The 13,502-nt window shown below is 36.5% G+C and overlaps 1 protein-coding gene across 1 annotated transcript in view; it reads right to left on the reverse strand.

Annotated features, from left to right (window-relative positions):
• Positions 1 to 13,502, reverse strand: part of LOC106883917 (uncharacterized) — a 123,563-nt gene that overhangs the window by 50,487 nt on the left and 59,574 nt on the right. Inside the window, exon 3 of the mRNA XM_014935054.3 lies at positions 5,381 to 5,856. Within this exon, the coding sequence (XP_014790540.2) occupies positions 5,381 to 5,856 (476 nt within the window). The remainder of the gene's footprint in view (positions 1 to 5,380; positions 5,857 to 13,502) is intronic.

Consider the following 13,502-nt stretch of genomic DNA (forward strand, 5'->3'; position numbering starts at 1 on the left):
CACAAACATACACAGCACACAAACATACACGCATATATACACACACACACACATATATTACATATATAGGGAGGGAGAGTAAAAACATGGTGTGCATGGTTGAAACTCTACATACTTAATCATGTGCATGCAATGTTTAAAACCTAAGTTATATAATTGAAGCAAGGTACATATGCTTTCCAGTTACTGCATTTAAGCAGGTAAACACCACTGCCTTAATTGTAGATCTGCTTGCACAGGGCTAAGTAACACTAAACAATAAAATGGAGTGGCTCTAATTATGAATCAACATGTGATAGCAGGCTAGGTTTGCTAGAAGCTTACCTTTAAATTAAGCTTCCCCAATAGAAATCGTTGGAACTGAAAAGTGGTGAAGGATTTCAGATAAAATCCTGCTCAAATCAATTTAGCTTTGTTTTAACTTCCAGCGATATCAGATAACAAGAAGCAGTCATACAACATATTTAATTAAAATCACCAAATCACACACCTGCTAAACTTGCTTGAAGTCATTAGAACAAGGCAGTGGACTTGCTAATTCATTAGACATTACTCCAGCAGCATTTAGTTATGATTTTTTTTTTTTTTTCCTAATTTTGGGGTTCAAAGACATTTTGCAGAGATCAACTTCGCTACTAATTCTGGGATCCATAAAAGTAAAGCACCAATAATCAATCAACTGCTATTTCCTTCCAAAATTTTAGGCCATATGTCTATTTAAGAACTAGTTCTTACATCATATAATACCACTATTGTTGTGATTGTACAGAGGCAGGCTGATTGTTTTATGGTTTTTTACTCTTTAGTATTTAAACTGGCCAAATCTTTTACCCATATTTTATCCATTTTATGCTCAAACCAATCAGTTTGGGTCTCTCACACCTACCTTACAATGTCATTAAAAAAAATATACAATCACATCATCAAAATCTCAAAAAATACAAGAGGCACAGGTATGACTGTGTGGCCCCTTGGGCAAGTGTCTTCTACTATTGCCTTGGGCTGACCAAACATTGTGAGTGAATATGATAGATGGAAACTGAAATAAATCAATCATGTATGTATATATGTATATATATGTATGTGTGTATCTGTATGCATATGTCTTTGTGTCTGTACTTTGCATTGTACATACAATCTGTATGCATATGTCTGTGTCTGTCCCCACATCCCATCACTGCTTGACAACCAATGTTGGTGTGTTTACATCCCTGTAACTTTGTGGTTTGGCAAAAATGAGACCAGTAGAATAAGTACTAGGCTTGGCCACAGCCAAATGACTGAAAGGAGTAAAGGAGTAATACCTGATAAATTTACAACAATGTCAATGAGAATTATGATTCGATTTAATCTGAACGTTAAGGGGTTAATACTGGCTTCTTACTTGCCCTTCTGAAATAAAACTTAGCTTTGTGGACTACTTAGGATCATTGTTGTTGGTACTTTGTCGCTTACGACGTCGAGGGTTCCAGTTGATCCGATCAACGGAACAGCCTGCTCATGAAATTAACGTGCAAGTGGCTGAGTACTCCACAGACACGTGTACCCTTAACGTAGTTCTTGGGGGATATTCAGCGTGACAGTGTGACAAGGCTGACCCTTTGAATTACAGACACAACAGGAAGTAAGTAAGAGTGAGAGAAAGTTGTGGTGGAAGAGTACAGCAGGGTTCGCCACCATCCCCTGCCGGAGCCTCGTGGAGCTTTAGGTGTTTTCGCTCAATAAACACTCACAACGCCTGGTCTGGGAATCGAAACTGCGATCCTATGACCACGAGTCTGCTGCCCTAACCACTGGGCCATTGCACCTCCACTACTTAGGATCATACCCTGAAGATAAATAATCAGTTCTGGTTTACATTAATTGTATTAATGACATTTTATTTATGACACCTTTTTTTTTTTATCCCAGGGTTTCTTAACAAGTTACACAGTCATCATTATCTATATTTATTATTCAACTTTTCACAGCATTTGTGTGTTTGCCTTACACGCTAAACAGCTTAAGTTTCAATGAAATTGAAGACATAATTCAAAACATGTTGAAATGAGGTTGCGAAGTGCTATCAATTTATGCGTCCGAAGAAGATAATTAAGAGACTTTATAAAGTAAAATTTTCACAGGCCCCGATTTGTTATTAATTCCCTTAATACAAAATGTGATAGAATTTGTAGAGTACCAAACAAAAGGCCTAGCGTGATTATCTATGTCTCTTCACATACTCAGTTCCAAGTTCCACAAGTGTTGATGAAAGTAACTAAATAAGCCAATGAAAGAAACTACAATGGTGTTCATGCTGCTAGCAATAGCAGCCATATCTCTCTCAAATCACAAATCTCAAGAACTTATGACAAGAGATCCTAGATATACAACATCAAAAGGAATGATAGTTGGCTAAAGCACATATCTCTCAAATTGCAAATCTCAAGAACATTGGATAATGAGGTTCGTGCTATGCAAGATCAAAAAGAAAGAATGGTAATTGATTAAACCGACTTTGATCGGAAGTTTGCTTAACACTTGCTGCCATATTGCTGATGAAATAAATACCTTTTATTTCAATTAATTTTGAAAATAATGACAAATTTAATAAAATAACTTAACCTTTAGCACCCAGATTACTCTGTCAAATAGAAAACTTATTTATTCGCATTGTTTTGAGTGAATCATACATTATCACAAAGCTTTGAGATTTCGATGATGTGATTGTTAGTTTTTAGAAAGACATTGTAGGATTAGTATGAGAGGCCAGATCTGGCCAGTTTGAACATAAACAGGTGGAATATTTTGGCCGGATTTAGCCAGTTTAAATTCATATGGGTTAATCATTATTAAGCTGGTATTTGAAACAAATTAGTATGAAATTTGGCTGGACTTTAGATCATTTCAAACATCAAGTTTGTATCATAGAATCATAGATGGTCTCAAGTGGGCTGATATCAAAAAAGGTTAAATCAAGGTGGACCTGAAGCTAAGAAACAGTGTATCAGTCAAACACTAGGATCAATTTAAAACTGTAACCTTGAGCTAATGTAAGAAATGAATATTACTAGTCCTATTAAACCTTTAGGATTTAAACTGGCCAAATCTGGCCTCTCACACCTACCCTCCAATGTTATTGTAAAAGTATAAAATTACATCATTGTAATCCTGAAACATTGAGATGATTCTTGATTAAGTAAAAATAATGTGAATGAATAAGGACTGCATTGAGAGGATAATCTGAATGTTAAAGGTTAAAATAGCAAGCTGGCAGAATTGTGAGCATGCTGGAAAAATGTTTAGTAGTATTTTGTCCATTTTTAATAATGTAATTAACTAGCCCAGCTCTCAGCTCTCCAAATGTGCCTATACTAGAAAGAATTATGACTAGTCTTACTGTAACCCTCAATTTTTCCATCTTAATATTATTAGCTCAAGGGGGTAAACTGACAATCATTACCATGCTGAGCAAAATGCTTAGTGACATTTTGTCTGTTTTTACATTCTGAATTCAAATTCTGCTGAGGTTGACTTTGCCCTTTCGTCCTTTTGCGGGAGGGGAGGGGGTCAATAAAATAAGTATCAGTTGAGCACTGGGGGTGAACTGAATGACCTACCCCTCCTCTGAAATGACTTGCCTTGTGCCAAAACTTGAAAGCAACATTAGCTCAAGCTTTTTAAAAGCTCTCCATGCAATGAACTCAAATATCTTCATTAAATTTTAGAACTTTCAGAGATGCTGACAATATATACAAATAAAATATAATGAAAGGACACAGATTATGAGGAAAAATTTTGCTCCTAGAGGTTTCAATACTTCAAAATTTGAACGTATACTAATATTTTTTTCAGCTCTTTTTCTTTAAGACTAGTACAGTATTTTTATTCTATTCTAAAATTCAGACAAAAAAGAGAAAGACGACATGAAAATGAGAAATTACAGAGATACTCGTTTCTTTTAGCTTTAATATCGATGCAAAGACCAAATTCTATATCGTCAACATCTCATTATTCATATAGCAATTCTAAAACAATAAGTTCATCCCTTTATCTAAATCCTACATCAGCTACATCTAGACAAACACACAGTTATACATTCCTCTAATTTTTTCGTTTTTTCTAAAGTGTTACTTTTAACTGAAGGGGGATTTCAAAACAAAAACAAAAACAAAAAAAAAATCATTATTTGTAAAAAAAAAACAAAAGAAATAGGTATTTAATTTTATCATTTAAGATCTTGGTGAGTGAACAGACAACACCCCCTTTTTAGTGATATATTTCTTTTGTAGTATGGATGGCCACCCGAGAAGAGTTTGTTTTTAATTTCAGATGTTCTTTTGATTATGTAAGCCAAACCAATTTCTTCTTCGTCTCAGCCACAAATAGCTATATTTATACAAGTTGTCAGAGTGCAATTTCCAACTCTTTTCAGTTGTAATTCTTAAATTCAAAAGCATTTCTAATGTGAGAATTCCACAAAAGCCAAACAGCGCCGTTATACATTCAAATGATGACATTTCAAAAACCAGAGTCCTCAAAAGAATATTCAAATATACAGACAATTTCAGAAGGTTAATGTAAACAACTGCGCTAGCTAGCCTTAACTCATTGGAAATAAGGAGTAGGAATAGCTAAAGTTATGTACATGTGTGCTTATAAAGCTGATGAAAGATATTTCCTGGTGGATGAGGAATTCCAATTTTCAGAAAGACCAAACTAAATGAAACCTGAGAATGGAAATATTCAAGTCCCTGTGAACTTTAGTAATTTCCTTACAATCAAAAAGTCAAGACACCCAACCATAAAATTCCCACATATCATCGGCATGTTAAAAGAAAATGCGTAAGCGTGTAAGTATGTGCATGTATGTTTGTGTGTATACATGTGTACAATGCAAGATTGTGTATAGATGTGTAAGTTTGCATAAATGTATACTTGTGTGTGAGTGTAAAATTCTGTATGCATATATTGTGTATGCTTGCGCTATGTAAATATCTATACATTTATGTAGATATGTGTAAAATTCCTTACATATGTGCTTGTGTAAACATATGTGTCTATGTTTATGTGTGTATGAGTATATGTGTGCATGCAATTGTAAAGACATATATGATAGGCAAACACAAAAGCTTTTAAAACAAAAACAAAATAGGAATTGTTGAAGGAACTGTAAATTGGTCAAATGAGAAAACACTTTTTTTGTATCAGAAGAAAGTATGAAAGACGCATCTCTCTTCAGAAATTGGTAAAAAATTAGCAAGAGAAGTGGGGGGAAAAAAACCCCAGAAGATGAAAGGACAATTAAAAACAAGAAACAGCACTAATTAGTCAGTGTTGTTATATGAAAAAAAATAAATAAATAAATAAAAATAAAAAAGGACAGAAATTAGAAACCTACCAAGCTTGTAGCTGTAGCACTACTATCCAGACCAACTCGCTTATTTGTTACCATGACAATTAGATGTTTATTGTTGACTAAGGGCCAAGCCCCTTCAATCTTGCAAGTTTGGCACTTATGATCGAACGTCCGTAGGTGAGGATCACCGAACAACCCACAATGTTTGTAAGCCCCTTTCCCATTGTAAATACACTCGGGGTCTGGTGGGTGTGCTGGTGGTCTCTGTATTGCATTGGTTGTGTTGTAAATATCTCCATCAAAGGGACACTTGTACAGTTCCATCTGACTTTTCACGCGTGACTTTTCGGTGTAATACTCTAGGCTCCCCGCACAGCCGTGTGTCACTTTGTGTATGCAATGCCAGGTCGTTCGCAGAGAAATGCACGAGTGCGAGTCAGAGTTAGAGGAGTCTTTGTTTCTGCTTATATGGTAAGCTGGCCAGTGTTTTTGACACATGTTCACCTTACATTCTCCAGCTGAAAGAACAAAGAACATCCAAGATTAGATACAATTAAATACTCAGAAAATGTGTGCATATGTGTGTGTGTGTGTGTGTGTGTGTGTGTGTGTGTGTGTGTGTGTGTGTGTGTGTGTATTGGCATGGTTGCTACATCTGGATGCCCTTCCTAAAGCCTAACATGTTGAAGATGTGTGTGTGCATACACACGCACATACTGGTGGCAATTCCTAATAGTTGATTTAGCTAAAGCAAGTAATATTAAAAAATCTAAGCAATATAATTGTAAAAGGGCACATCATAAAGGAGGGCAAAGGTTCCTCTTGGGCCATAGGCTCATAATGCTGGTTTCCTAGATTCTGTGATATATTCCCCAATGGACAAAGTGCCAGTTCATTGCAGGATTACTCATTTTTGCCAGCTGAGTGGACTGGAGCAACATGAAAAGAGTTTTGTGCAAGGATACAATGCATTGCCCAGTCCAAGAACTGAAACCACTACCTTACAATCATTAGAGTAACATCCTAACCACTAAGCTATGCAATTCAACAGTAGGATACATAGAGTATCAGTCTGTCATAAAAATGAACAATACTCTCTTTACTCTTTTACTTGTTTCAGTCATTTGACTGCAAATGTCCATGCTTATTTTCAGGTTTTTAGTTAGTCCTTGTTTCATACATTTTGAGGCATGTAAATATTTCCTTTCATAAATCTCAAGTTATCATAAGGTTGAAAAATAAATTTGAATTGTATCAGATATGATGCATAGACACCAAGAAGAAAAAGTTATATCACATGTGATACAGAGACAGGCAAAAGTTTAACAAAATGATCTTTCCTAAAATTATGATAAAAAATGTTTTTTTCAATTGAGCAGTTGTATATGATGAAGCAGAGTTAATAATGGGTTTGAACCAAAAAGGTTTAAGGAAATAGGGGAAACTTAAATCATTTAGTTTTCGCCACCTCACAACATCTATATAGCTATTTTGACAACTTGTTCTCCAAATACCAGTCCGTGTCAGGTTAAATTTAAAGTAATAGCAAATGATTAAATAAATAAAAAAGCTAAAAACAAAAATGAAAGAAAATAGGTTATAATTTAGATGGTTCATATATTTTTTTAACACCCTCAGAGTGTAGAGGGGAATAACTACTAATAAGTGTAGAAATTCAACCATCTACAAAAAACGGTGATCAGGTTTACATTAACCTATATACAAACATGACAATTTGAATAAACAAACCTACACCAGACAGAGCGACCTGATTATATGTGGGTGGGTGTGTGTGTGTGTGTGTGTGTGTGTGTGTGTGTGTGTGTGTGTGTGTGTGTTATTAGCCTACTCACACCAATCACAAATGCTAGCAAATTTTAACATCATTCAAACAGTTTGATCAGTTTTTCTGAAATTTACTGTAAAATGAATATTAGTAGAAATTGTTGTATATAAACCAGAATCTTCCCATAAGCTCTTGGTTTATAAACCCTACACCAGTAGTTCTCGACTGTTTTTTATCTATGGATCCTTCCAATGATTAAAGATATATATTTTCATAATTAAGTATTATTAGGAATGGTATAAAAAGGTTAAAATATTTTGTGTTGTAGAAGTATAAGCAATTTATTGCACATCAGTTTCAAAAAGAAAATCTTGTATGGACCGCCAAGGGCCATATGGAGCCCGGTTGAGAACCCCTACCCTACAATATTTTTTTTTCCTTTTTGTAATACCATACTGAGAGGCAAGAGGGTTAACCTTGTGATCTAGTTGTTATTGTAAAAATACACAACATAGGTGCAGGTGTGGCTGTGTGCTAGGAAGCTAGCCTCCCAACCAAGTTCAGTCCAACTGTGTGGCACCTTGGGCAAGTGTCTTCTACTGTAGCCTTGAACTGACCGAAGACTTGCAAGTGGAATTGATAGACAGAAACTGAAAGAAGCCTGTTGTGCTGTGTGTGTGTGAGAGTGTATATATATATATATATATATAGGGTAAAGGATTATTAGTTTATTAATAAATTAATAATTAATAATTTTTACCAAGTAGTTCGATATGTACAAAACCATTATCGGTAAAGAACTTATTTAAAAAATTCTTTCAAATTTATAAACATAATTAAGGGATCAGCAACAGTTGCTTCACCACATAGCAAACTGCTATTTCTAAATTTCGGTATGTGGTGAAGCAACTGTTGCTGATCCCTTAATTATGTATATATATATATGAGTGTATGTGCGTTTCTTTGCGTCTATGTTTGTCCCCCCACACCCCGCCCATCACTGCCTGACAACTGGCGTTGGTGTGTTTACGTCCCGATAACTTAATGATTTGACAAAAGAAACAGCTAGAATAAGTACTAAGTTTGAAAAAAAAAAAAAGGGTCTTGGGGCTGATTTGTTTGATTAAAAAAACCCTCCAAGGCTTGCTCCAGCTTGGCTGCAGTCAAATGTGTTCATGTGCTCATGTCTATGTATGTAACGTGCAGTATGCAGTGTGTTTGTGCATGCACGTTTTAGTATGTTTAGATTCACATGGCCACAAAGAAGTCTATAATCTAATTTCATGTAATAAGATAGTTAATGATAATACTGTCAATAGCAAACTGACAATAACTTCCTAGAGATTGTTAACCAAGTTTTTAAACTTCATGCTGGTATGGGACTACTGGGAAAAAAAAAAAAAGTGAAGTAAAGAGAAGGATTAAAAAGAAAGGAAAAAAAAAAAGAACCCAAAAGACTACAAAGATGTTCAAAGAAATAACACACATTTCACTGAGCAAAAGACTTTCACCAGCTTTCATACCAGATCTTACAAATTTCCTTAGATCTTTAAGAATTCTAGGATTTAATTAGGCTCTCTTTTTTTTTGGTCTCATAAGGGTGGTTGGTTTTCTTTTTTATTTCTACATCTATTCTTAAACTTCATCTCCTCTTCATTGTCATCATCATCATCATTATTATCATTATTCCAATTAACTTTGCAATTCTAACTATTGAATTTAAATATGTGCCAAACAAATGAGTACTAGTATAGGCAAAAATATTGAAACAAATACCAACATCAAATGTCAACTGATGCATTGAATATTCTTGCAAGATTTCTCACAGAAAAAAAACAAAAAAACATGGTAAACTTGCTATATTAAGTCCTGATCATAAGTTTCATCATCATCGTTTAATGCCTGCTCTCCATGCTGGTATGGGTTGAACGGTTTGATATGGAGCTGGCTGGCAGGGAGCTGTCCAGACTCCAACAGTTTGTTGTGGCATGATTTCTACAGCTGGATGCCCTTCCTCACGCTAACCACTTAACAGAATTGCTGCATGCTTTTTACAAGCCCATGGGTGTGTTCATGGAGCACCAGTATGGGAGCTTTTTAAGTGACACTGGCACCTGAAAGGTGTAAGTCTGTATGTGTGGAAGACAGTGATTTTGCTTAGCTTGATGTGTACTTTCAAGTACAGCAAATTACTACATCTCCCGGTCCGTTGTCATTTTCTCAGTGAGGCCCAATGCCTGAAGATCCTTGCCACTTTGTCCCACGTCTTCCTGGCTCTACCCCTTCCACAGATACCCTCCACAATTAGAGTGTGGCACTTCTTTAAGCAGCTGTTCTCATCCATAAAACTTAAAAGATAAAAATTTCTCACAAGAATTTCACAATGTGGCAGACAAATTATTCACGGTGGTCCAGGATGGCCACAGTCACAGCCTTAGGGTTGAAACATGTAAAAGAATAAAGAATAATTTCATAATGTGAAATTTACTACAAAAGGAAGCAAGTCCCAAGCCTATGACTTCCCTTGCCATTCACCCTTATTTTTTTTAGAATACTCTTTTACTCTTTTACTTGTTTTAGTCATTTGACTGTGGCCATGCTGGAGCACCGCCTTTAGTCGAGAAAATCGACCACAGGACTTATTCTTTGTAAGCCTAGTACTTATTATATTGGTCTCTTTTTGCTGAACCACTAAGTTACAGGGACGTAAACACACCAGCATCGGTTGTCAAGCGATGGTGGGGGGACAAACACAGACACACAAACATATACACACACATACATATATACGACGGGCTTCTTTCAGTTTCCGTCTACCAAATCCACTCACAAGGCTTTGGTCGGCTTGAGGCAATAATAGACACTTGCCCAAGGTGCCACGCAGTGGGACTGAACCCGGAACCATGTGGTTGGAAAGCAAGCTACTTACCACACAGCCACTCCTGCGCCTTTTTATATGTACTTTATTATTTTTAATGACTATCTGCAATGAAGAATATTCTAAGAGAATCTATGAATATAAGCAACTGATTAGCACAGGCACGGGTGTGCGGTTTAAGAAGCTTGCTTCCCAACCATATGGTGTTGGGTAAGTGTTTTCTACTCTAGGCCATGGCCAACCCAAGCCTTTGTGAGTGGATCTGATAGATGAAAACTGAAAGAAACCCACCGCGTGCGTAAATATGTGTGTATGTGTGTGTGTGCCTTGACAGTATGCAATGATTGTAAACGAAGTTTTATCGTCATACAAGCGGAGTTGCTCGTTTCTAGGCTTTTATGAAAACATATCTAGCGCTGCAAAAACAATATCTTGTTTGGAAACAGGTGATGGTTGGCGACCGGAAGGGCGTTTGGTTGTAGAAAAAACTACCTCAACAAATTCTGTGTGGTCAACGCAAGCATGGAAAATGGGCGTTGAATCGATGATTAGAGATTTGTTAGAGAGAACGTAGTGTACGTATCTATGTAGACAAAAATAAATGTGATAATGCAATATGAGAGAGAGAGAGAGAGAGAGAGAGAGAGAGAAAGAGAGAGAGAGAGAAAGAGAGAAAGAGAAAAAGAGAGAGAGAGAGAGAGAGAAAGAGAGAGAAAACAGACTATGTTCATTCACAATGGGACCGGCCCGGAACTATATTTTCTTTTATTCGCTTCAGTTATTTGACTGCGGCCATGCTGGTGCACCGCCTTTAGTCGAACATATCAACCCCAGGACTTATTTTTTATAAGCCTAGTACTTATTCTGTCTGTCTCTTTTGCCGAACCGCTAAGCTACGGGAACATAAACACACCAGCAACGGTTGTAAAGCGATGTTGGGGGGGGGGTACAAACACAGTCACAAATATATATATATATATATATATATATATATATATATATATATAAAGGGGTTTGTATGATAATGTATAGAGGAATATATTATTTAAAAGAGTTCCAATTCTGTTTTTTATGTTTTATTTATATTCTTATAAAATTAATGTGGGATATAAAATATGGAATATATAATATAAATAGTAAAATGAAATGAAGTATTGAATGTTTTATTGAATGTATGAAATATTAAGTATTAAATATATATAGGGGCTAGTATGCTTTCCTGCTTTATAGCAGTCATCAAGGTCCCGTCTACGACGGGATTCTTTCAGTTTCCGTCTGAAAGGCTTTGGTCGGTCCGACGATATAGAAGAAGACACTTGCCCACGATTGAACCCGGAACCATGTGGTTGGTAAGCAAGCTACTTACCACACAGCCATGTCTGCGCCTCCCACCAAGCCAAACATTAATACCTAATTATAAAGATACGTTAATCATACGAATCACAATACACACACAGCCATCGATCTTGACACTATAAATATAATAGAATAAATAAAATCAGTATAAAAAAAAAACAACCGGAATAACAACAACAACAACAAAAGGAAAGGACTAAATAATCGCAACAACAACAACCACAAATAAATACTATACTGTAAAACCATGTTACATCAGTTGTTTCATTACCACGAAATCTAATAAAAACTGCCGTCCGTTCAAAGAAACACCACCACCGCCACCGTGTCCTCATGATTACTACAACTACAACAGCAGTAGCAGCAACTATGGTTACAACAACAACAACAACTGCGATCAGAAATGCTGTAACCGAGACAGCAGAGAAGGAAAGAAAGACGTGGTGATTAGCCAGCGAGTGACTTTATTAAAGGAAACACACACGCACACACATACACAATCTTTAATTAACATTAGTAACGCTTATATGAGAGTCAATGACTGTCACGGAAACACACACACACACACACACACACACACGATAAACAGAAATAGTTAATTAAAAAAAAAATGTAATTTCTTGGCCTGATGATCTCAGCTGAATTTATCGTGTGCAACATGTAGTTTATATATATATATATGTATGTATGTACATGTTTGTGAGTAGTTATGTGTTTATGTGTGTACACGTGTCTGTATTCACGTGTCCGTGTGTCTGCGTACGCGCGTGCGCGTAGAGAGGGAGAAAGAGAGCCCTCCAGAGGGTGTTTTCATATTATCAATGGTTACAAAGTATCTTTTCATGTCGCCATCTCCTCCTGTGAATGTCTTCAATATCTGAAAGCATTTTCTGATATCCCAAGAAATCTTCCGGAATAGGATATCACGTACATCAACTGCACCCTCTTTTCAAAGACTCTCCGTACATGTTCCTGCGCATGTATTTATGTATGTATGTGTGTGTGTGTATATATATATGTATGTTCATATTCGTATATGTGTGTGTAACATGAAAAAAATGTATATGTATATAGGCGTAGGAGTGGCTGTGTGGTAAGTAGCTTGCTAATGAACCACATGGTTCCGGGTTCAGTCCCACTGCGTGGCACCTTGGGCAAGTGTCTTCTAGTATAGCCTCGGGCCGACCAAAGCCTTGTGAGTGGATTTGGTAGACGGAAACTGAAAGAAGCTCGTCGTATATATGCATGTGTATATATATATATATATATACATACATATATGTATATATATATATATATATATATATATACATACATGTATGTATGTATGTATGTGTGTGTATGTATATGCTTGTGTGTCTGTTTGTCCCCACCCAACATCGCTTGACAACCGATGCTGGTGTGTTTACGTCCCCATAATTAGCGGTTCAGCAAAAAAAAGACCGATAGAATAAGTACTAGGCTTACAAAGAATAAGTCCTGAGGTCGATTTGCTCGACTAAAAGCGGTGCTCTAGCGTGGCCGCAGTCAAATAACTGAAACAGGTAAAAGAGTAAAGAGTAATATACAGACGTAGGCGTGGCTGTGCGGTAAAGAAGCTTGCTTCCCACCCACATGGTTCCGGGTTCAGTCCCACTGAATCCTACCTTACACCATAGCCTTGGACCAATCAAACACTCGTGAGTGGATTTGCTAAACAGAAACTAAAAGAAGCCCGTCATATACAGATATATATGTGTGTGTGTGTGTGTGTGTGTGTGTGTGTGTGTGTGTGTGTGTGTGTGTGTGTGTGTGTGTGTGTCAACTGGTGATGGTATATTTACGTCCCCGTAACTTAGGGATTCTTTTGCTGATGAATGGCTTAAATTCAATAGTTCGTCGGACAAATTATTGTATAGTTACCCCTTAACGCTTTGAATTAAAATTGCAGTAAAGTTTGCCTATTATTCTGAGTTCAAATCCCACCGAGGTCGACTTTACCTTTCATCCATTCGGGGTCGATAAAATAAAGTATCGGTGAAGTATTGCGCTCGATGTAATCGACTTATTCCCTACCCCGAAATTGCTCGCAAGCTTAGCAGAGCCTTTAGCACGACAGGCAAAATGCTTCGTTTATCTTCACATTCTGAATTCAAATTCCGCCG

Source organism: Octopus bimaculoides, chromosome 2, assembly GCF_046866305.1.
Source record: "Octopus bimaculoides isolate indiv1 chromosome 2, ASM4686630v1, whole genome shotgun sequence".
In the NCBI taxonomy this organism is placed as follows: domain Eukaryota; kingdom Metazoa; phylum Mollusca; class Cephalopoda; order Octopoda; family Octopodidae; genus Octopus; species Octopus bimaculoides.